This window comes from Vombatus ursinus, unplaced genomic scaffold, assembly GCF_900497805.2.
Source record: "Vombatus ursinus unplaced genomic scaffold, bare-nosed wombat genome assembly UNPS02014801.1, whole genome shotgun sequence".
In the NCBI taxonomy this organism is placed as follows: Eukaryota; Metazoa; Chordata; class Mammalia; order Diprotodontia; family Vombatidae; genus Vombatus; species Vombatus ursinus.
Window position 1 is genome coordinate 11,904,269 of NW_020954579.1, and position 24,792 is coordinate 11,929,060.

Sequence of the window (24,792 nt, forward strand, 5' to 3'; positions counted from 1 at the left end):
CAAGAGATGGAGTGTTGTGTGCAGGGACCTATAAGAAGACCAGTGTCAATTGTACAATGTGTAGAGGGGAGTGAAGCATTAAGAAGATAGGGTAATTGGGGCAGCTAGGTGGCATAGTGGATAGAGCACCGGCCCTGGAGTCAGGAAGACCTGAGTTCAAATCTGACCTCAGACACATAATACTTCCTAGCTATGTGACTCTGGGCAAGTCACTTGACCCCAATTGCCTCACTGGGGGAAAAAAAAAAAAGGAAAATTAGGAAGAGGCCAAGTAGCCAGAGTGCAGGTAGCATAATTTTGAAATAGCTAGTAAGGGAAGGGAAGGGGAGAGGAAGAGAATAAGCATTTATTAAGTACCTTTTGTATGCCAGCTCCTATGCTTAGTGTTGTACAAATATTATGCCAAAGGACTTGTAACAGGCAAGATAAGGCAAAAAGTGTATCTCTTAAAGCCCATGACTCACATAAAAGTAGGATGAGAAGCAAGAGGATGGCCAGAATCTAGGTGACATAATTTGGAAATTGCCAGGAAGTGATTTGAAGAAAATTGCTTCTCTTGAGAAAAGGTGGGTTTTAGCATCATAAATCATAGATTTAGAGCTGGAAGAGACCTTAGAGGTCATCTAGTCAACCCCTTTCATTTTACAGATGAGGAAACTGAGAGGTTGTAGTCACATCAGTAAGTGACAGAAGTGGGATTTGAACCAAGGTCCTGTGAATCCAAATCCAATTGTGTGCATGCTGTGGATAATAAGAAATCAAGACTTCATTTTAAAGACAGCCTTGATTTGTTCAGACTCTGAAGAAAGCTGACTTATCAACTTTTGGTATTGATCTTGTTAGATATTTGGTGATCTGTGATAATGAGCTATATGATATTAATTATCAGGAATTCAGTGGATACAAATACTGTAAATAGGCAAATATACTTTACTACATAATAAGCACTTAATAAATGCTCCATCTTTCTCTCCCTTCTTTTTTTCATTTCCTCTTTGTCCCTCCTTCTGTCTCTGATAACATGAATAAAGTTGCTGTGGAATCAGCATTCTTAGTTTTCTATAACCTAAATGTAACATCTTATACATAATTTAGTTTTCTTTTGTGACAGTATAAAATCAAAATTTTTTGAAATTTTTTTGGGGTGAATTTGGGAGAATATCAGTCCATAAGTAGGGGAAAAAAAAAACTCCAGCAGATTGTAGATGTAGACATAATGAATAACAGAGCTTTGAGGAAGTCTCCTCTATTTTTGACTAATGTTGTGTTATGTGTGTGTCTTGTGGTACTTTGCATCCACTGGCCAGCCGGGAAGTCAGCAGGCCCTTGACCCATTGTTTATGGGTTATTCACGGGCCTTTATTTCTTCATTTTTATCTACTACCTCTTTATTTTTTTTTAACCTTTTCACTGTAAGTTGTAAAGAGAGAAGTTATGAAAGTCAAGTATTGAAGATTGCCCAGGTGGCCACATATGTCATATTAAATGGAATGTGACATATGTGGCCATCTGGGCAATCTTCAGTACTTTTGCATTATTTGAACATGTAAATAGCTTCATTGGATTTGTTGAACATTCATTTGGATGTCAGAGCACTTATCCTAAATGGGGGTGGGGAGTTTTTACCATTACAGGGTTTTGAAATGCATTGTGCAGTAGTTGCTGTTCATGATCATACTTCCCCACCTTTTGGCTAGTTAGAATATAGGATGGGGACAAATGTAGGAGTGGAAGTGAACCTTCTGGTGTACTTTGAAGAAGCAAGAGAAGTGAGACTAGAAGAAGGCAGTTACACAATGAAATGGAGGCCGTGTTGTGAAGCCTGATGAGTCCAGATTTGAGTCCGTGGCACTTGGAAAATCAAGGAGAGAGCATGCCCTTGGCATATAGCCATTTTGAGCCCACCATTGGGTGCTTTGGAGCCTATGAGTACCTATTAATATGTACCTTTTTAGGTAGGCTGCTCAGTCCCCTAGTTGTAGGGGGGAGTACCATGCAGTAGCATCATGTTTTCTGAATGAAGTCTACACTGTGCTGCATAGCACATTGCTGTTGAGTTTTGGGATTATGGATTTAAAATTGGAAAGAATATTAGAGCTTATCTAGTCTAGCTCCTTCATTTTATAGAGAAGGAAAGTGGTTCTCCTAAACAGGTTCAATGAGTTGCCCAAGAGCACATGAGAAGTGAGTAGTATTCCTGGGATTTTTGTTCTCTGATTCAAAGTCTATATATTCTTTCCCACTAAACTGTGTAGAATAATACAGTCTCCTAAACTGCAGTAGGGCAGCTAGATGGCTAGAGTGCCGGACTTGGAGTCAGGAAGACCTCAGTTCAAATCCAGCCTAAGACACTAGTGACCCTGGGCAAGTCATTTCACCCTGTTTGCCTCAGTTTCCTCATCTATAAAATGAGCTGGAGAAAGAAATGGCAAACCACTCTAGTGTCTTTGCTGAGAAAACCCCAAATGGGATCACGAAGAGTCAGATATAACTGAAACAACTGAATAAACTACAGTAATGCAATTTTAGAGTTGAAAGTGTGAGTTCATTTGGTCAAACCACTCTCAGAAGCAGGAATCTCCTTGCTAAGTGAGCATCTAGCCTCTGATCAGATTCCTCCAATTCATGAGAAGCTCTTTCATTTTCATGAGAGCTGTGGGGTACCACACAGAAACCTGTAGCACCTGGGGCCTATTGCAGGTGAGTGGACTAGTGAAGTTTGAAATTAGTGGAGATAGGAGATGGAGTGTTATGTGTGAGGAACAGCGGGCCAATGTGGCTGTGCTATGGAAGATGTAGAAGGAAGTAATGTATGGTAGGAAAGATATAGATTGTAAAGAGTTATAAGTGACAGAGGAATTTATATTTGATCCTAAAGGTAATAGAGAGCCAGTGTAATTTATTTATTTGAGTGAAGAAGTGTCATGGTCAAACCTACGCTTTAGAAAAATCACTTTGGCATCTCTGTGGAGGATGGATTAGAGTGGGTGAGAGACTTGAGGTGGAAAGACCCAAAGAAGGTTACTGCATTCTTTAGTTGAGAGGAAATGAGGGCCTCAACTAGGTTAGTGGATATGTGAGATGAGAAGATGATGCTATACGAGATACTGGCAATATTTTGCATCTAATTGGCTGTGTGGGATGAGTGATCATGAGGGGTTGAGTGTGGTACTGAGGTGTTGTTTTAGTCCTGCTCAACTCTTCGTAATCCCATTTGGGGTTTTCTTTGCCAAGAGTACTGAAGTGGTTTGCCATTTCCTTCTTCATTTCATCCTACTGCTAGGCACATATCCTAGAATGAGAAATAAGTTGTGGTAATGAATGTAATGGAATATTACTGCATTATAACAAATGAGTATGAAGGAGATAGAGAAGCATAGGAAAATATATATATATATGTATGTGTATGTGTGTATATGTATGTATACTGATGCAAAGTGAGATAAGGAGAAGCAGGAGAAGAATACACATGACTACAACATTATAAATGGAAAAAGAGCAACAAGACAATCAACACTGAATTCTGAGCAGTTTTAATAACCAAACTTGTCTCAGAGAAGAGCTATGATAATACACCTTCCATTCTTTGCAAAAGTGAAGAGATCTAGGCGTCAAATACTATATATAAAGTAAGATTTCAGTGCTGTGATCAGTTTTGCTGAGCTGTTTTTTTTTCCTCTTACAAGGAATGACTTTCTGGGTGGTGAAGGAAGAGATATATTGGGAAATGTAGATAATGTAAAACGAAAAGGTATCAAAACATTTTAAAATATTAATGTGGAGGTAATAATGGGGAAAAAATAAACTTTTAGGAATGAAGAGTGCCTAGCATTACCAGATCTCATATTATATTCTCCCCATTCTGGGAGGTGTCCTCCCCAACTTGCACTTGCAGATTGGATCTCCCAAAAAGATAATTGCTATTTTCAGTTCAAAGTACTCTCTGGGCTTGCATCCCTAAGAGAGTACAACTTACCCCACCTGATACATTTACTGTTAAGAGTCAGCCATTAGACATAATTAGCTCAAAGTAAAATCATTTGCTAAAGTGTTATAATAAGAAAAGTAGTTATAAAATATTTCTTTCCCATAGACTTGGGACCTACTCTCTCACAGATCTACACAGTGTTATTAGAAAGGGACGGCACATATAGAGAGTAAACTGAAAGTGATAACACACATACAGGGAGTACACATAGCCAAGACAGTTCATGCCTTTGTAACTGCAGGACCTGGATGACCTTTTTCTACCCTGTGGTGTCCTCATGTTCTTTCCTCGTCCTCCGCCCCTGGACACAGCATCTCTTTTAGACAAGTTACTCAGCTGGCATCCCTGAGCTTCATCCTCACTTCAGCTGAGCTCTTGACTGCCAGAGCTAATTTCTTGAATTTATGTTTCACTTTCTTCTCTTCTGTCAGGGGTTACAGTCCACAGATTCATCTCTCCTGACTTTATTCTTGACTCCCTGGGCCTGTTCCCTACTTCTTGAATAGCATTGTTAGGAAAAACTTTTGTTAGGAAAAAAAAAACAAAGCCTCTCGAGGTAGATGAGGCAAGCTCATTTATTATATGTTCTTGCAAGAAGCAGGTGTGCTTCTAGAGGCAGACATATCCTACAGAAGCAAAAGCAAGCAGTTACATTCCTGTCCTGAAGTGCAAGGTCCCTCACTCATTTCTCCATTGGCTGGATACTTCGAGGTGTACAACTTCCCGAAACACCTACTTCATATTACTCGTTAATATGTTCTTCCCTCCCTCTAATACAACATTGTGCATAAAATTGTGTTAATCCTCCCCCCCACCCCCTCACCCGGCCCCCAGGAGAAGATGATATTCATAGACTCATTAAGCACTCACAGTTTGAGCAATTTGTAACCTTTGTCCTACTTTCAGCACTTTTAACCACACTACTAGTTTTGAAAAATTATTCAAGTAAAACTACTCCTTTCACACCTGTATTTGACTTTAAGACCACCTCCTCTACATCTGTACAAACAATTTCTTATACATTACAGTAGCTCCAATGTAAGAATGCTTGCCTGAATTGGAGGGAGGGGAGAGAAATCAACCACCTCCTCCTCCGCAAAGAATGATCTCTTCTCCAGAGCTGAATTATTCCTTCATAACTGACACTTCTATAAACAGCCGTGTCATTTTCTGCAAAGCTTTCTTGCTTCAACTGTCTTTGCACTTTACTGGAAAACATTCATATCTGGATCTGTTGTTTGCTTTCTGTGACTACGTAAATTGGGCTGAGGGCAAGAGATGGAAATCATTTCACCTAGGGTGTCCTGATTAGTTCCCTCCATCTCTACTGCAATTATAAAGCAGTAATTACCAAAATTATTTTGTACAAATTTTTAAAAATGTAAAAGCAGCTTATAAGCAAGATGTAGAAACAATTTGGTACTGAAGCACACAGTGTTTGATAAACCCCAAAACAAAAGCTACTGGAGAAGAGGTTGTTTATTTAACAACTGCTGGAAAACTATTTGGCAGAAAACCTTATGCCATAATGCCACATTAAATTCCAGTTGGAAAAATGATCTAAATATGAAAGGTCACATCATAAAATAATTAAGGAAAATGAAAGGTCATATGTTTTACAACTCTGGCTACAAAGAAAAATTCTGAATTAGACAATAGATGAAGGAGATTGTAAATGACAAAATAGATCATCTTGATAATAAGAAATTAAAAAGCTTTGGTGTAACACATCAGCCTTGTGCAAAGGTTGTACTCAGGATCAGAGGAAAAGTTATTGATTGGGGAAAATCATTGTATCAAGTATCTCATAAAAGCCTGACGTCTAAAATCAGAAAATTGATATAAATTTACAGCACTGAGAATGATTCCTCAGTAGTTAAGCAGTTGATGTGCAGTAGTATTCAGAAGACGAGATGCCCGCTATCAACAACTATATGAAAAAGTGTTCCAAATCACCAATAATAAGAGAAATGCTAATCAAAAGAACAATCAAGTGTCATTTTAACCCATTAAATAATTTCAAATGTAAATAATCATTGTTAGAAGGTGTGTGGGAATACACTGTGTTCATTGATGGAGTTATTAGTGGAAACTATAGAATACTCCAACTGTTCTGAAAAACTTTCTGGAATTATGTGAAAAATGTTAATAAATTTTCTTCCTCCTTTGATCTTGTGATCTCATTACTTGTTTTATATAGCAAGAAGGTCATCAATAGAAAGAAGTGTCCCATATGCACCAGAACATTCATAGTAATACTGTTTGTGATAACAAAAAGCTAGAAGCAAAATGTGTCCATTGATTGGGGAATAGCTGAACAAATTGTGGTTTTAATATATAGTAATAGAATATTATAACTAGTGTGCTGCTCAGTGGAGTTGGAGGAAGTTATGCAAATGTGTTAACCAGTAGGTATTCTTTCCTCACCTACCTTGGTTCAAGTACTGTGCTGAGTGTTGTGCAAAGGCAGAAACGCAAAAGTCCCTACCCTTAAGAAGCTTACTTTTTAATGGAGGAGACAGCATATAGACATATAATTATAACTTTGTCATCTAGTCTCAATTGGACTCTTACTGCAGCAAAATCATCCTTTCGTTCTTTTCTAATTAATTCTTTCTCAGTCTCCACAGTGATTGATCCAGACCTTCTCTCTTCTCAGCTTCTCCCACGCCCTTCCCTCACCTTCTCAAGTAAAGACTTTATCTCTTAACTTTATTGGAAATACAGGCCAAATTATGTGGTCCAGTTCTCCCCTCCTCCCCTCCATGATTAATCTCCTTCCCATTGGCCTTGCCATTTTATCTCTGGGACCATCTCCCCTTCCCCATTCTCTTCCCACTTCCAGGGCCAGGTGATCCTTGGAGTTCTGTTTTCCTTTCTACTGAGGTGGGGATTTTGTTCATGGAGGCAAAACATGCTTAGAGAAGATGGAATATCCCATACTCTCTTCACATAATGGTTATGTTTTACTGGATTTAGCCTTTATTTCTTTTTCTTTTAAAATGCTTTGTTATGAAGGGCAGTTTAATAGGTTGCGGATGAGAAGTATTTATTTCCGTGAATAAATGGAGAAGCATTTATTAAATGCTTATTATTTGCTCAGTGCTGGATTTACAAATGAAAAAGTGAAGACAGACCACAAGCATTTATTAAGTGCTTACTATGTTCCAAACATTGTGCTAAGGGCAGGAGATTACTCCCTCTCCTTCCCCAGAGAGCAAAAACATGGTCCCAGGCTTCAGAGAGCTGATGTGGGACACAGTGTGCAAATAGCTATGTTTACACAAGATATGTACAATATAGATGGAAGGTCATCTCAGAGGGTGGCGCAGTAGATAGAGAACCAGGCCAGGAGTGAGGAAGATTCATCTTTGTGAGTTCAAATACAGCCTCAAACACTTACTAGCTGTGTGACCCTGTACAAGTCACTTAACCCTGTTTGCCTCAGTTTCCTCATCTGTGTAATGAGCTGAAGAAGGAAATGGCAAACCACTCCAGTCTCTTTGCCAAGAAAACCCTCAATGGAGTCACAGAGAGTTGGACACAACTGAAATAACTGATCAACAAAAATCTCAGCAGGAAGGTACTAGTTGGCGTGGGAAGTGGGGGCGGGACTGGGAAAGGCCTCCTAGAGAAGGTAGGATTTGAGCGGAAGCTTGAATTAAGCCAAGGAAGCTATGAGTTAGAGGTGGGGGAGGGCATTCTAGGCATGGAGGACAGCTGATAGAAGGGCAGGAGTTGAGCTGTGGATTGTCAGGTGTGAATAATAGAAAGTAAGCTGGATTGTGGAAGGAAGTAAAGTATTAATATGATTGGACCATTAGGAGGCAGTTGGGTTGGGACAGGCTTTACATGCAAAGTAGGATTTTATATTTGATCCAGAAAACAATAAGGAGTAACTGGGAATTTTTGAGGGGGGCAGGGTAACCTGGTTGGACTTGCGCTGTAAGAAAATCACATTGGTAGCTGAATAGAGGATAATTTATAGTGAGGAGAGACTTGAGTCAAGTCTATTTATTTGGTCTATTTATTTATTTGTTTACTTTTGCGAGGCAATCGAGGTTAAGTGACTTGCCCAGGATCACACAGCTAGGTAAGTGTCAAGTGTCTGAGTCCGGAGTTGAATTCAGTTTCTCCTGAATCCAGGGCTGGTGCTCTATCCATTCTGCCACCTAGCTGCCCCCAGGAGGTCAATTTATTTAGAGTCCAAATGAGAGGGTGGAGCCATCTCCAGTCATCCTGGTCTAAATCTTGCTTCTGGACCTAGATGGCTCTGGAGGAGAAAGTGAGGCTGGTGACCTTGCACAGCCCTCCCTCACTTAAATGTAATTCACTTGCAAGTCATGGCATCATCTTCGTGATGTTATGATCCTCTTCAAGAATGAAGGACAAACAGCACCACCACCACCAACAACAACAACCAAATGAGAGGTACTAAGATGGTAGAAAGAAGAGGACAAAAATGTGATAGGTGTTGTACGCTTAGAAACAACAGCAGAGTTAAATATGTTGTAGGTGTTGTATGCTTAGAAATAACAACAGATATGAGGTCAGAGTGATGGATTGAGAGTGACATTGAGTTTGTGAGCCTGGGTATGACTGTGAGAATGGTAGTGCCCTTGACAGTTATTGGAAAGTGGGGAAGAGAGGAAAGTTAGGAAGAAAAGAAAATTAGTTCTGTTTCAGCATGTTCAAATTGAGTCAACAAGCAGTGTCTATTCTGTGCCAGACACACAAAGAAAGGCTGAAACATCTTTGCTTTCAAGAATCTCATAGTCTGTTGGGAGGGAATATGACATGCAAAGAATTATGTACAAACAAGATATAGAGAGGAGATAATCAGTAGAGGAAAGTCACTAGCATTAAGGAGGATCTGGAAAGGCTTCTTGTAGAAGGCAGAATTTTAACTGGAACTTTAGGTAGAGGTGAGGAGGAAGGGAATGTTCCAGGCATGGGGAACAGCCAGTAAAAATTAATGGAGTCATGGAATGCATGGGGTTTCTTTTCCAAGGAACAGCAAGGAGGCCACTATTCTTGGATCACAGAGTATGGGATGTGGGAGTAAGATAGAAAGAGATCAGGTCATGAAGGACTTAAAATGCCAATCAGAGAATATATATGTGTACATACATACATGTAAATATATTTATATACACATATATGTATGTATGTATGTATATGTGTGTGTGTGTGTGTATATAAAATGTGCATGTATATATGTGCACACATAAAATGTGAAGATGGAGTTGACACATAGATGGGAATGTTGGCCAGGTAGAGATACTTTGTTTTGGAAAGTTACTGGTATGATGAGTGAAGCCAAAGGGGATTAGCCTGGCACACCCTTTCCTCAAGCAATGACAGACATTGATTATAGTTCCAGAACTAAAAAACAGGTGGGAAGGCGGTATAAGGTAGACACATCAGCATATTGGCTGGCAGAGAAGACCATATGTAGAGTCTGCCAAATTCATAAGTGGGATGTTATCCTTGACTTCTTACTTTTCATCCTTCCTTACCATATAAAAAAACAATTGCATAATCTTGCCATTTCTACCTTTACCACATCTCTCATATCTATTTCCTTTCTACTCACACAGCTACCACCTTAGTTCAATCCCTCATCACTTATCCTCTAGATCAGTAGTGTCAAGCTCAAATAGAAACACTAAACCATGCATAAGAATCTCTGTTGGCTGCATACTAACTTAGAAAACCACATATTAAGCACCATCTATATTCACTGAATTTTAATTTAGTTTGTTTAATATTTTCCAGTTACATTTTAAACCCACTGGGAGTGTTGCAGCCTTCTGGTCAAATGCTTGACATCTCTACCCTAGATTATTATAGTAGTCACCTAATAAATCTTCTGTCTCAAATTTCTCTCAGCTTTAGGCTGTCCTCTACACTGCTGCCCAAGCAATTTTCCTTAAGTTTAGATCTCATCATGTAACTCACCTCCTCAGTAAACTCCAAAGGTACATACTAAGATCAGATATAAACTTCTAAAGCTCTTCAAACCTGGATCCCAACCTGTCTTCCAGTCTCAGTGTATATTATTCCCCTTTCTGTGCTAGATGATAACAGTCAAGTTGGCCTTCTCTTTATTCTACTTTTGTTCCTGTCTCCATGTCTTTGTACTGGCTGTTCTCCCATGCCCACAATGTCTTCCTTTCATCTGTATTTCATAGAATCCCTCTCATCCTTTTAAGATGTGAAACAACCACCGCCTCCTACATGAGTACTTTCGTAATTCTACACCGCCACTCCCGCCACCCCCCAAATGCTGCTGTCCTACTAACCAGATTGCCTTGTATGAACTACTTTTATTTATATTATTTATGCGCACATATTTAAGTATGTGTGTATATTCTGCATATACTTATATATCATTGTAGCCTCTACAGTGGAGGACACACATTGACTGGCACTTAGTAGGCTTTTAATAAATGCTTGTTAATTGGTTGAGATATAATTCAAGGAAGTTAGGGACTAAAAGTAAGGTTCCACATAGACAAAAATATTCATAACATCCCTTTTTGAGGTGGCAAAGAATTGAAGACTAGATACCCATCAGCTGGAAATGCCTGAACAAATTGTTGGTCATGCATGTAATGGACTATTACTATGCCATGCAAAATCATGAATATGAAGAATTTACAGAAGCAGACAATCAGCAAGCATTTATTAAATGTTTGCTTTGTGCCAGACACAGTGCTAAGATAGATATATAGGAAGATGTATAAAATGAATCAAAGTAAAGTAAGTAGACCCCCCCCCAAAAAACCCCAGTAATACAATGATTTACAATAATGTAAATGGAAAGAATATGAAAAACAAAACAAAACACCTTTATGTTAAGCATTATAATGACCAAGTTTATCCCTCAAGAAAAGATGAGAAAATTTACCTCCCTTCATTCTTTGCAGAAGTGGGGGATGGTACGTATCCTTTTACCCTCAGTTGCTATGTTGGTTAGTTTTGCTGAACAGCCTCTCGCTGTCTGTCGTTCTCTCTTTTTCTCTTTCTCTCTCCCCCCACCCTCATCGCCCTTCCCCCATCTTTGTTTTATGAGATTGATTGCCAGGGAAAGAGATGAATGGAATTCCCTGTCATCTGGGAGCAGGGGCTAAGCACCTTCTTCTGAGAAGGGTGACTGTGAAAGACTCATAGCTATCTGAATATCACTTTTGGTGCCCCATTAGGAGCTAACAATAGAAATGAAAATATATTGACTAGCCCCATCCATGTTGTTCTCAGAAAGAATGCCAACACTTCTTTGAAGCAGGAGTGGCTGAAACTGTAGGAGAAGAGAATCTATAAGGAGGAAGAGCTTCAAAGAATGAGTATGAGAACACCACAGAGAAGTCGCAAACAGCTGCTTCAGAGGTAGAAAGTAGTGACCCGAGACAAAGTTTTGGGGGATGGCAAAGGTTCATGCAAAGGGGAGTTGCAGATGGAGGGAAATGGAGTTGAGACTATGCCAAGGAGCTGTTGGAGGCAGAACTGAGAAGCGGCAAGGTAGACCTGGTTGCTGGGAGACAGAGCCATAAGGACTCTATGATATGACTTTTCTTAGCAGCAACTCAAAGCACAAGGCTTAAAACCAAAACTCTTCCTCATCTCAGAGCCTGAATTTTCAGGAGATAGATTCTTTTCTCTACCAGGGCATTAGTGTGTCGAACATTGTACTCATTTATGTATTGGGGTCCAGAAGTCATCCTGCTACATCATTTTTCTTTTTAACTATTAAATAGTGTTATATTGCTATGCTTTGAACATCTAATAATATTACTTCATTATTCTTTGCCAATTAAATACTTTACTATTTGATTTATAGATTCTGCTTTTTTGATAGATCAGGTACTGGAGAGTGTCTTGAGCAGGGCTAAATCCTAGTAACATAAGCAATGATACTCATTACTTTGGAGCAGGATAGGAGATTGATCAGGTAAACTCTCTATCAATAAAGTCCCCAGTCTGTTTGATAAAATTATAGGGTATAAGATTTTAAGTGTCCCATTTGATGTTTGTAAACATTTCAGACTCAGAATTACATTTGTCATATTTACGTTTTAAGGGTAAAAATAGTGACTGAAATTGGTAGAGATAATGGATGTGCCTCTGGGCATGGTAACCATGGTGCATTGATATTTGTGAATGACAGAGACTGAAAGTTTAAAAAGTGAGAAACTGACCCTAGTCAAGTCATTGGAGAGCAGAATCAGGCTGAGTAGTGACTTTGAGCAGGAAGAAGGACTCAATGCTTGAGGGGACTGACTTTTGTTTCTTGTACAGTGCAGGAAGGGGAAAAGAGAGCTTTCTCTTTCTTCTCCCACCCTCCCTACTCATTGTGTATGGTGTTCAGTGACAGAAGCATGTGGTATAGGAGACGTGCTTATATTCAGACTGTGAGGGGATTCTAGGACATTGCTTCTTGAAGTCCTATGTACACAGAGTTGAAGGTGGGGCCCAGTCAGGTTCCTACTCCTTCGTAGATGGCAGACCTTAGTCAGGAAACATTTATTAAGCACCTACAGTGTTCCAGGCACTGTGCTAAAGCACTGAAATTACGAAGAATGTTAAAAGACAGTCCCTGCTCTCAAGGAGCTCAGAGTCTAATGGGGAAGATAATATATACACAACTCATGCATACACACACACACACACACACACACAGTAAATTGGAGTTAGGGAAGGTGCTAGGATTGAAGGGAACCAGGAAAGGCCTCTTTCAGAAGGTGACATTTGAACTGAGAAGAAGGCAGCAAGCAGAAATGAGAGTGTTCTTATTGATGAAAGCCATTGAAGTATCCATGAAGAATCCCATCTCTGTATCTTCAGAATAGCGTTCTTGAGTTTCTCATCCTTTTCAGGCCCTTTCCCTCTCCATAATATTAGGTGCCTACCCTCTATGGGTTGTCTCTTGGGCCTCCCTTCCCTTCCTGTGCACCATCTTCTTTGGCCCTAGCAAGTTCCACACCAGCCTTGCCTCTGCACAGCCAGCCTGCAGCTCTGGGTAATGCCCACCAGGCTGCATCTGGATCTCATTTTCCAGTTTGGGGCCTATTCTTGCAGTTCCTGTCACACAGCCATGAGTTTCACCAAGATGATCTTATGTGTACCTTAGAGAGACAGGGGATGGGGTAGTCTTGGCTCAAGACTTCAAGAGATCACAACTGGGGAGCTCTTTTTATCCTAGGATGAACATTGTGCTTTATTCTGAAAGTGCCTAACAGTATCCTGGCCAAAGATTTCTTCTTTGCCAGATGCTGGAGGCTCAGAGACTATGGCCAACTGATAAAGAAGCTTTGTGCTCTTTGGAGAGAAAGTTCAGTCAGCCCTGGCAAGCCCAGTGAACCTGGTAGAGCAAAGGACCTAGGCAAGAAGTCTTGTCCATTAAGGAAATGGTTAGGGCCTTGTTAGAAGGGCATCAGAGGCCCTGTAATGTTGGAAGATTGAGTTGCCCATATTCTGTTGTGGGCCCCTTATGTACAATCTCTACACTTGCTTACTTTCTTCATTCATAGTGTGTATGTTAGTGAGAGAATGTGACCTAACTTTATTGGGTTGTAGTAGAATGTTCTTTTTAAAAATCTTACTATGTTATTCTAATAAATGCTTTTTGCTTTAAGTTAATTGTATTTTCTGGCTGACTGTTGAAAAGTAAACACAATGCTGGAGACTCATGATCGATAATTTTAGGACTGTTGTACTTAGAGTACCTTCACTTTGGGGGAAATCATCTTCCAGGACTGAGCTGTCAAACTTAAGGGGCAAAACTCTCCTGTGAATGGAGGGAACCAATTTAAAATGTAGCTGGGAAATGTTTAACAAAAATATGCAGTATAAAATAGGTAATGATAATTTGTGGTTTTCTAAGTTTATATGTAGCCTACACATTGAGTTTGACACCATGGCTCCTGGAGACCCAACCAACATGATAGGTGGAGTGCCTCTGAGGTGCTACTTATAAATATTCTTATATGCATATTTCCAGAAATAAAAAAAGCTATTGATGGTGGCCATTAAAGCAACTATACCTCCCCTGAGTCTCATGAACAGATCTTAAAAGATAGGTATCTATCTATCTATCTATCTACCTACCTATAAAATGTAAATGTTATGATATGGCTCAGCCAGAATTTTGATTTATGTTCTATATTTTCTTTAGTTTTTTCTTTTATTAAAGAAACATTCATTTTTATGATCCTTTCTAAGTTTCAGATATTTCAAGTTCCTGAGTGATCTCTTCTTAATGAAATAGAACCCTTGTATTATCTTTATAAAGCTTAGTCTTAATTAAAAGATTGTCCCCCAAAAATTGCCCTTTTTTCTTAAATCTATCCTAATGATTCCTTCACCTTAACTTATTATAAGAGTTCAGATACAGTAATTCTCACAGTGTTAAACTATTTTGTTCTTACTAATCTGTTATTGATACAAACTTTTACATAAGTTTCTTTATTGTTGCCTTTCATTCATTTTGCACTAAATTATATTGGAGGAATGCTTATTTACAACCATAGAAACATATCTCACTTTAAAGAGTAAGGTATTTCCAAATAAAGTGATTGTAAAGTCAGTGATTCAAATTCATATGACATTTATTTCCATCATAAAAGAACTTTATTACTCGAAGGGGGAAACCATCATAAAAGAATAAATTAAAATTTTAACAAGAAAGGGTATAAACAGGACCTACCTAGGTCCACACATGCTAGCCAGACAGTATAGTGATATGCTTGTGGAGATCTTTTGCAGCGCTTCGGATTTTGTGTGCTTGCTGCTAATTCTGTATTTTTCATGCTGCCATTATTAACACCATCTCCCTCCACTCCACCTGCTACCGCCACTCCATAAGACTGAAAACTATTGTGGTACAATGAGAACAATGTTGTATTTGCAAATGACATGAATTTAATTCCAAGTCCCCTTATTTATTACCAATATAAATTTGGGCAAGTCATGTAGGCTCTATTGGACCCTGCTTCCTCGTGCCTAAAATAAAGAAATTGGGTTAAATGAGAGCTTAAAGGTACCTTCCAGCTTTGAAGCTATGATCCTGTGACTTTCACGCTAGCGTACTTTTTTTCCCTTGTCCAACTGATAAGCATTTGTTAATATGTGGGCAGAGATACACAAAGGGTCAAAGATACTATCCCAAATTACTGATTCTAGGGGCAGCTAGGTGGCGCAGTGGATAGAGCACCGGCCCTGAAGTCAGGAGGACCTGAGTTTGAATGCGGCCTCAGACCATACACTTGACACATACTGGCTGTGTGACCTTGGGCAAGTCACTTAACCCCAACTGCCTCACTAAAAAAAAAAAACAAACAAACAAACAAATTACTGATTGTAGTTGGAGTAAAAGATAAATGCATTGGCATGAAATAATTAGAGAATAAAGCAGTATAATTAAATATTAACTTTTCTGACACACACTGTCAAGTAGTATAATAGGAATTCAGAAAAGCGAAAGATCATTACAAACAGAAGTAGTTGGGTAAGGCTTTCCCTCATCTCTCTCATCCAGCTGCTAAGTTCTTTGAATTCTCCCTTCAAAATATTGCTCATATACATTTACTTATTTCCATCCCACTTTTTTATTTATGCTTTTGGTTTCATACACCACAGATATTTCCTTATTGGGATTCTCTCCCACTCCCTTCCTGCATTCTATGTTGTAACAAAGAAAAAAAAATTAAGCAAAATTGATTGATAGAGTCAGCACATCTCATAGCATATGAAACATTATGAACCTTTGTCCATGACTTCTTAATTGATTGGTAGTTGTATTTAAACTGAATTCATACCTTTTTGTATTGTTTTCATTTACATTTTAAAAATATGTTGTACATTGTTCTGGTCTGCTCTTTTTCCTTGAGTGTCAGTTCTTACAAATATCATCATAGTGTAACAGGTTCATATCTCTCCTAACCCAAACGTAACATATATTCTGGGCTGTAGGATATTAGCACATTGTCATCCCTTGCAAGAGGTTTGTAGACACCTACTAACTCTCAGGATTGTCTAACTCTAAAACCTCTTTTCACACTGGCAAGTCTAGATTCCCAGAGAAGGTCCACTGGCACATTACACTCCATATTCTCTCAAAGTGCTAAGGGGGTAACCCTATTGAGAGGAAATATACATCCTCCTACTTAACACTTATAGCTGTTGAGCTCTTACTGATGCATTTATGTTTACAGAAACAACCATTCACAATAATGATACTCTTAGATTTTAAATATAACCATTTGCTTAAGGCAAAATAAATAAACAAGTACTCATATATTAAGGAAAATGCATACACGATAAATACATCAAAATCTTCACATAAACTCAGGACACACTCTCCCTGAAACACTTAGTATTGAGGAAGAGTGGACACACTTAAAAGAATCCTTTAAGGAAGCATGTAAGGGAAGAAAATCCATGTGTTTTGGGTAACTCATAGGTCTGGGCTGTAGGTTTTGATATCATTCATCCATTCAGCAACTACACTATGCTACACTACACTGCTATACTATACTACACTAAAACTGCTTCTCTGCTGTCTATTGGCCCTTGCCTGTCTCCAGCTGGACAAATCTCTTATACTTGCATGTGACATTTACAGGTTCTTTCAATTAATAGTCATTCTTAAGTGGGTGTTTATAAAATCTTTCCATTTAATGTGAATTAACAGTTCCCTTTAAGCCAGAGAATTTCAAAATTCATTTTGTTGGCTGTCTCTGGATTATACAGACCAACCCAGCCAGTTAATCATTCACTTGGATGAAGCCTTATTCAGTCAGAAAAGAACTCACATAAAAACAAACTCAGGTTGACTTTCTGGGAAAGTCCTCTTTAGCCTGTCTTATTTGTCTTGTCTACCGAACCAGCAGCAGTAACTGCTTTTGCCTTTTATGTTTTTCCTTCTCAGACAACCTTTAGGTGATGCTGAAGGGCAAAAACTGAAATTCAGTCTTCATTCGGCCAGTCAGGAACTAGCAGCCAAAACCTTGGTCTTTCTCTTGATCTCTTCAGACAGTTCTATCAAATGTTTTTCTGACCACCTGCTATTTGTTCCTCATCTGCCATTCTTTAATCGTAGCCCGTTTACCTACCTCCTGTGTGCCTGGTACTTCCCTTTTTGGGGAAAAAACAGACAAACAAACATTTCCCCCCACCCTTCAGTGGTTCAAATCAGAATCTCTTGACTTCCAGGGACTCAACTTTTACTACAGAAGTGAAAGCATGAGTAGCTAGGTGGTGAAGTGAATAGAGTGCTGGACTTGGAATAAGAAGAATGTTAAAATTCTACCTTAGACACTTACCAGCACTCAACCTCTTTCAGCCTCAGTTTCCTCATCTTTAAAATGAGGATAACAATAGCACCTATTTCATAGGGTTGCTGAGAGGATCAAATACTGATAACATATGTAAAGTACTTGCAAACCTTAAAGTGCTATCATCAAAGGTTAATCAACTCAGCAGATTTCCCCTATGTAATCAGTAATCCTTTTAAAATCATACCTCAGTTTTTAAATATTTATTTCTATGATTTCTCAATTGCCCTGTTTAGTCCTAAAACAATAATATGTAAAAGAGTTAAACTTAATGCCCTTTCAGGTTCAATATTCTTCCATCTGATTCTGTATCTCTGAACTATGTTTCTTAACATAGACATGTTTTCCCCAGTTTTTAATTTTAAAAAAAATTTCTTTATCTGCCTCTTTGAGCAATCAAAATTTTTATATATTCATGAAACATCATCTTATGCTGTGCACAAGGTGATTTGGGTCTTTATATTTATGCCACAGTTCATTTTACTACCAAAAACTGCTCATTTCCATTAGAAAGCTGTATTTCTTCATATACACATTTTAGCAGTTTTTATTAAAGCAAGGTTTTTCTCCTACTCTGTTTAGATATCTTAATGTTCATTTGCAATAGTAACAGTAACTTATATCATTTAAGAGTTGATTTATATATTTTCCCTTATACAAAAGTTCTTTTTCTGTCCTTTTCATCAGTATTAAAATGTAAGTTTTCTGAAGTTTTAGGATAATGCTTTAGTTCTCATTGATGACTTCCTGGCTTCCCTCTTTTTGAACTTTTACACAATAAAATCTCATTACAGGGGAAAATATCTGTAAATTTAGTCGTTGTGCTGAGCTGTGTTCTCATTTTCTGACCCTAGATGCTCATTTCTAACTTTAGAATGAAAAGATTATTCAGTAATCTGGGCTAAGAGCCAAAAGGTTGTTTGTCATCTTTTTGGCGCTGATTTGATAAATAAGTTTCACAAATTCATTATCCAATATAAATTTTATAACTAATAAAAATGAAAAGAAAGATCTGGTCTCTTCTGATACAATAGTAACAGTAAATTAATTTAAAAACACAAACCTTTGACCCAGTCACTGAAAACTAAAATCCTCCGTATTAACATTAAAATAATTTATATGAATCTTGTACCTATCAACATGTCAGAGTATGTGTCCCCTTCGTAGGTTTCTGGCAGAATTAGGAATATTTGAGTTTGTGCCCTACCTATGGGGGGGTCTAGAGAAGGGAAAGCTAATCTTGAGAGATAATAGAACCAGCTATATAATTCAAAATCTAAATTTTAGAGTTCATGGAATAGTAAAAAGAGCCCAGGATTTGTAGGCAGAAGGACTGAGTTCTAATTCTGCCTCAGCCACTTACTACCTTTGTTGATCATGAGCAAATCACCTCAACTCTTTGGGTTTCAATTTATTTGTAAAAAGATAGCACTTTAGTAAATGCCCTGAGTTTCCTTCCAGCTTTAACTTTCTATGATTGTATGGCCCTCAAGATTATCTAGTCTAACCCCTTCATTTTGTAGAGGTGAGGAAGAGGTGAAGTGCCTTGCCCCAAAGCAGATGTCACATATCTTAGTGGCAGACCTGGGACCACAACCCGAATCTCTAGATTCTTTGTATTTTCCATGCTATCCCTTCCTCCCCACATTGAAATATAGTAAAATTCTTATTGTTACACATGTCAGGTCTCACTTTTTTAATACACTGACACATGATTGTAGACTGTGGTTAACATCACGTATGCCGTTAGGTATATTATGTCCCCTAACCCCAGAGTTGTTACATGACTGAAGTGAGGTTATGAATGTAAAGTTGCTTTATAAATTGTAAAGTGCTTTATAAATATTAGATACTTTTATTGTCATCAGTCTGGTGGAATTTTATTGCATTAGGTTTCCTTGAATGCATGAAGAAATAAGCTTTTCATCCTTTGCTTACTCAAAATGCAGGATCATATCATTGAATCATGTGCTGTTTTTGACACATTTGGACTTGCTTTACATGTATTCATCATACTCAGTATTTAAAAAATTATGATAAAAACTCAAAGGCTAATTAAACTTTCCTCTAATGGGACAGGTGTGATGTTATTACAGGACTGAAAAAAAAGGTCTCAAAGATTAGCCACATGTGCAGCAATAATTCATTTATTTGTGTCTTTAAATAGAACAGATCCCAAACTTTCTGGTGACTAAGAGTGATATAAAGTAAAAGCAAATGATAGGTATTCATATTCTGAGTCTTTCATTTTCCTCTGTAAATTCACATCACCATTGACTTTTTAGTTGACTTAGCTAAAAGATACAAATGGTACCAAAAAAGAAGCTGTGTCAATGCCATATTTCTTACATGTGGATATACTTATGATGCTTTGGTTCTCATGCAGATGGAGGGAGCGAGGAGCCACCAGATCAGAGACAGTCAAGTATAGACTCTCGCCAAAGCCGCTCTGGGCAAGGTAACTTCTTATTTAATTTGTCCCTGAATTTACACACACACACACACACACACACACACACACACACACACACACACTCTCTCTCTTTTACTTTTTACCCATTTACTTTTTTGTGCTGCCAAAGTGGTGGGTTTACACTGTAGGGCTGCAAGTCACTCGATCAGTTTGAATTTTCCATTGAAACTCAATAGTTTTAGTCTATATAATCTAAATGTGTCATACTTAGGAATCTGATTTAGTTGTATCATGTTTTTAAAAATGTAAGCAAATATAAATGACAGAAAAAGGCACTATAAAAACTGGTGTTATGGTGGCAGAAACTTTGGAACATTTCATCAAAAATCGTATTAGCTTTTCAAAGTAATGTAATGAATAGTGCATGTTCTCATATGGTTGCATGTCTGAAAAAAGACTTCTGGAATGTGATTGAAGTTAAATTTTTTAAATAGTACTGCCAGTTATTGTCTAAGATCATCATGCTCTTTGGTTTCTTCACAGCAGTTTCTAAAATTTTAGGACATGGCAAACTTTGTGGTTATATATTTTTGCTGTTCAATTTCAGAGCTTTTGCAGTTATCAATAGTCATTTTAATTTCTTTTTTTTTCCTTTCCTGAATCTGTTGTTAATAAGGACTTCTCAATAGTATATTTAAGTGACCATGGTTTGGAAGCAAGTTCTCCCTGTTCTTTGGATGTGTTCCAATAGTACCTGGGGGAATGATAGTGGTTAAAAACATTTTGAATGGTTAAAGTCTTTGGAATTTTGTAAAGTCATGAGAATTGAGAACTAAAACTGATGGACATCGTAGAGTGTGAACAGTGGTTGGATATAGTTTTGTTTGCTGGTGGTCTTTTCTTATAATCATGGTAAGAGTTTAAAATAACATAGAAAGAAGTCATAAAAGCTTTTGGTTGTTTATGTGTATTGCTGTAATACTGTATAAAAATAAATTCCTGGATTGTTGGATTGAAACATAATATTAATTGTTCATTTACTGATAGAATGCACATAGCGCTCCCAAATAATTTTTTTTTCTCCAATTCCTAGACCATCTCCTTTCTTTGATTCTTTTCATGTAACACTCCAAATTATTTTAAAGAGATCATTTAAAATTACTGAAATCCATAGTATTTCTTCCTAAAGAAAAAAAAATCTGGCTTCTAGAGAATCTTACTCTTGCAAAGCCAATGTTGGAATGCAGTTCCCTTGACTCCCATTCTACTGTTTCAAGCTCATGATACTTGGTTCCATTATGAGGTACACAAAAATGTGGCTCTTTTTTTTTCCTTCTTTTTAGGCAATTTGGGTTAAGCCCAGGGTCACACAGCTAGTTAAGTGTCAGGTGTTTGGTCTGAGGCTGGATTTGAACTCAGGTCCTCCTGACTTCAGGGCCGGTGCTCTATCCACTGCCCCAAAAATGGAGCTCTTAATGTATAATCTCTCATTCCCACTCCTATCCCCTTTCATCTTTGGTTCCATGTTCTTTCCTGATTTCCTCTTTATTTTCATCCAGTATTCTTGACAGATTTTAGCTCCCTCTAGTTGTTAATAAAGTTGATGGTTGTGAAATAAAAAGAGGGATAATTATGGGTTTGTAGGATTTAGAGCTGTAAGGAGCATCAGAGAGCATTTAATTAAACCCTTTTTTCAGATGACCATCTGAAATTAAATGCCTTGACCCAGCTGCTGGTGCTGTCTCCCTCCTCAAGTTACCTTGCATCATACTTAACCTCTGTACATATTGTATATGTAGAATGTAAGTTACTTGAGAGCATGTGTTTTCGTTTTCGTTTTTATATCTCTAGCACCTATCACATTGCCCTAACATAGCAGACATTTAAATGATGTTTGTTAAATTGAATTGCCCATGGTCCCACAGGCAGAAAGTAGTAGAATAAACTCAGTTCTTCTGAACCATTGTTTCTTAATTTGAAAAGCCAACAAATTTCATTACTATTTGATTTGTATTATGCATATATTTCAGATATTTAAGATTTCCCCATTGTTTCAGTCTCTTTTGAGGGGAATGGAGGTGGATTTTGTTTGGATAGAAAACTGTATTATTTGGTTTCTATATAACTTCTTTTAAAAGGAACTTCTGTCCTTGGTTATGTGCTTACTTAGACTAATATCTTCATTTTTAAGTCAAATGTTGCAGAAGTTATGCTTGATGAATCATCTAGAATATCTTTCTTCTCCTGGACTTGACCATTTTAAAAGAGCCTTTAGAAATATAAGGAGAATACTGAATTTTAAAAATCAATTTTATTAATATCTTTTGTTTCTTTACATCAACAAAATTTCTCCCAGTACCTCTGCATTCCATCCCTTAGATCTATCTCATGTAACAAATAATATGTACGGATATTTTTTTTTACATTTAAGAAAGCAAAGGCTGAATGACATTAGATAATACTGTTTTCCTGAAATATGTCACTGAATCATTACTATACTTTAATCCAAAGCTTCCAGAATGGTTCCATCATGAAAGTGAAAGGATGCCAGAAGTCATTCATTTTCTAATCTATTTGGAAATATTAGATATATCTGTTTACTCACAAGAAAGAATCTAAGAAGTAGACGCTTAGATGTAGAAACTGTGAAACTATTTAACACAAAACTCAGCAACTCTAATAGTAAAGTCTAACAAGATAATACTAAGACAAAACTTACGTAGAGAAGAACCTTGATTCCTTTGAACTCTCTTTTTTTTTTTCCTAAAAGAATGAAACAATTTGCTGGACGAGGTACCCTTCGAGCTGTTTTAGGGGTAAGAGTAATTCAGAGCTGGTTACTGGAGAAAAGCATGATTGGGCTCTACTATGCCTTCTATGACCTAGTAATTTCAGTAGGTGATCCTTTATGTAATTTGGTGTATTTTTGTGGCTGAAAATGAGGTATTTAACATGCTTTGCAAAAAAAGGTTTTGATCATTTAATAGTATGTTTTCGGTTAGTTCATATCTAGTTAAAAGAAAATGTTATTCCAGGAATTTGGGATCAAACTCATAACATCTGAACCTTTTATCTTCTGACATTTAAAAGCTCATGACTAGAGATTTGAGGATAAAACTCTGAACACCAGAAAGTATTCCAAATAACCCATAGCTTAATTTAAATATGACTGAAATAGTAAAAAGTTCAACTCAGGTACACATGGCAGATGTCATAAATTGGTGTGTTACTTGTCAGCTTCAGCAGAACAAGATTTTCACATTTCAAAATGTAGTGTGGCTTTTAAAGATAATTTTGCAGTGTATAAGTGTTGAAGTTGGAGTCAGATATAACCTCTACCTTTCTGTTGCTCAGTTTTCCTGATCTGTAAAATGAGGACTATAATAGTACTTATCTCGCAAGGTTGTTGTGAGGATAAAATAAGATAATATTTGTAAAACACTTTACACACCTTAAAGTACTATATAAATGCTAGCTTCTATTATATAAAGTCTCATATAGGAATATTTTTATATAAGGAATTAAAATAGAAGAGTAAAATGGTTTCCTTTGGGTGTCTAGAATCCCTTAGGAGATAAAACATTCTATCCTAAGATAGCTCAGTGAATTTTTTTCCTTTTCACTACCCTCTACCCCATTTCTAAGAGCATCTAGCACCATACAAGGACCAGACGTGAAAAAGAAAATGTTTTCACAATTTTTCTTTGAAATAAAAACTTTGATTCTTCCTCAATTTTCTTTGCCGTAAGTATTTAAAAAAAACAACAGTGCTATGTCAATCGGTGCAGCTTGGTTCTTGGAATCCTTTCCTAATGGTGATATTCATAATTAATTCTCAGGATTAGTACTTATAAATCTTAGGAACCAAAGTCCTATCTCATTTTCTTCAAAGTTGATAAAGATATGTGTTGGGGTAGGTGTGGCGTATGGGGAGGTGTTGATAAAAAGAAGCATTGCTGGGAAATGAACCCTTAAAGCTTAGTAGTCTGAGGATTTCGGGTGTAGTTGTTGAAGTGGGGCTTTGATATGCCTTTTATAACCTAGTAATTTCTTTTTCTGATACTTTGTAATTGGCATGTTTTGTGGCTGCAAATGAAGTATTTATACACCATGAAAAGATTTTATCACTTTTTCTTTGAATTGTTGTTCAATCCTTTCACTTGTGTCCAATTTCGTAACCCCATTTGGGGTTTTCTTGGCAAAGATTCTGGAGTGGTTTGCCATTTCCTTCTTCAGCTTATTTTATAGATGAAGAAACTAAGGCAAACCAGGTTAAGTGACTTGGCCAGGGTCACACAGCTAGTACGTTATCTGTGGTCAAATTTGAACTCAGGTCCTCCTGACTCCAGGGCCAGTGCTCTATCCACTGTGCCATTTAGCTGCCCTGTTCATTTGAATTATATCTAGTTAAAAGAAATGGAGAGATAAATGGTGAGTGCTAGTATCCTGTGGTATAGTTCTGCTAATGACCTGGGACCTAGGGGAGATGAAGTAATACAAGAGCTTGGGGCGCATGGTGTCACTTGCCCTTGTCTTTCAGGAAAGAATCCATCCAGTTTAGACCTGGGCCCTGGATTCAGGTTCTGATCTGAATACAGTCCTTTGTATTTAATAGGGAGTCAGTAAATATTCATTAAATTATTGAGTTGTGCTTCTTAGACCAGGGAAACTTTAGGAAGTTGGATGTTAATTGATACTAGAACATAAGTGGTTCAGAGTATCTGAGGTCATTTTGGTTCTTAGACTGATCTAGAAATTTGGGTTAGTAGATGGTTGAACTCAGTTTGATTGAAGGGTTGCTTGTTATTTCCTCATTAAAATGCTGGCACTGTATGTATCATCATACAGCTACTTTCAGTTGCTTAAATAAATTTGCCTTTCTAGGTCTCAAACACTCTTGTGTTTTTAATTTAAAAGTTCCCAGTTAGCTCTGGTCTTGTCATCATAAATGCTTGAAAGTCTTCTGTTCCATTAAAAGTCCATTATTTTTCCTGTAAGACAAAACTCAAATTCTCAGGGCAAGTTATTCTTGGTAAACCTATCTCTTTTGCCCT

The 24,792-nt window shown here is 37.6% G+C and overlaps 1 protein-coding gene across 7 annotated transcripts in view; it reads left to right on the forward strand.

The window, feature by feature from the left end:
- The window catches only part of TANC2 (tetratricopeptide repeat, ankyrin repeat and coiled-coil containing 2), a 519,058-nt gene that overhangs the window by 137,007 nt on the left and 357,259 nt on the right, over positions 1 to 24,792 (forward strand). For all 7 annotated transcript variants that reach the window (XM_027872925.1, XM_027872927.1, XM_027872928.1 and 4 more), the window contains one exon: positions 19,712 to 19,783. In XM_027872925.1, the coding sequence (XP_027728726.1) occupies positions 19,712 to 19,783 (72 nt within the window). The remainder of the gene's footprint in view (positions 1 to 19,711; positions 19,784 to 24,792) is intronic.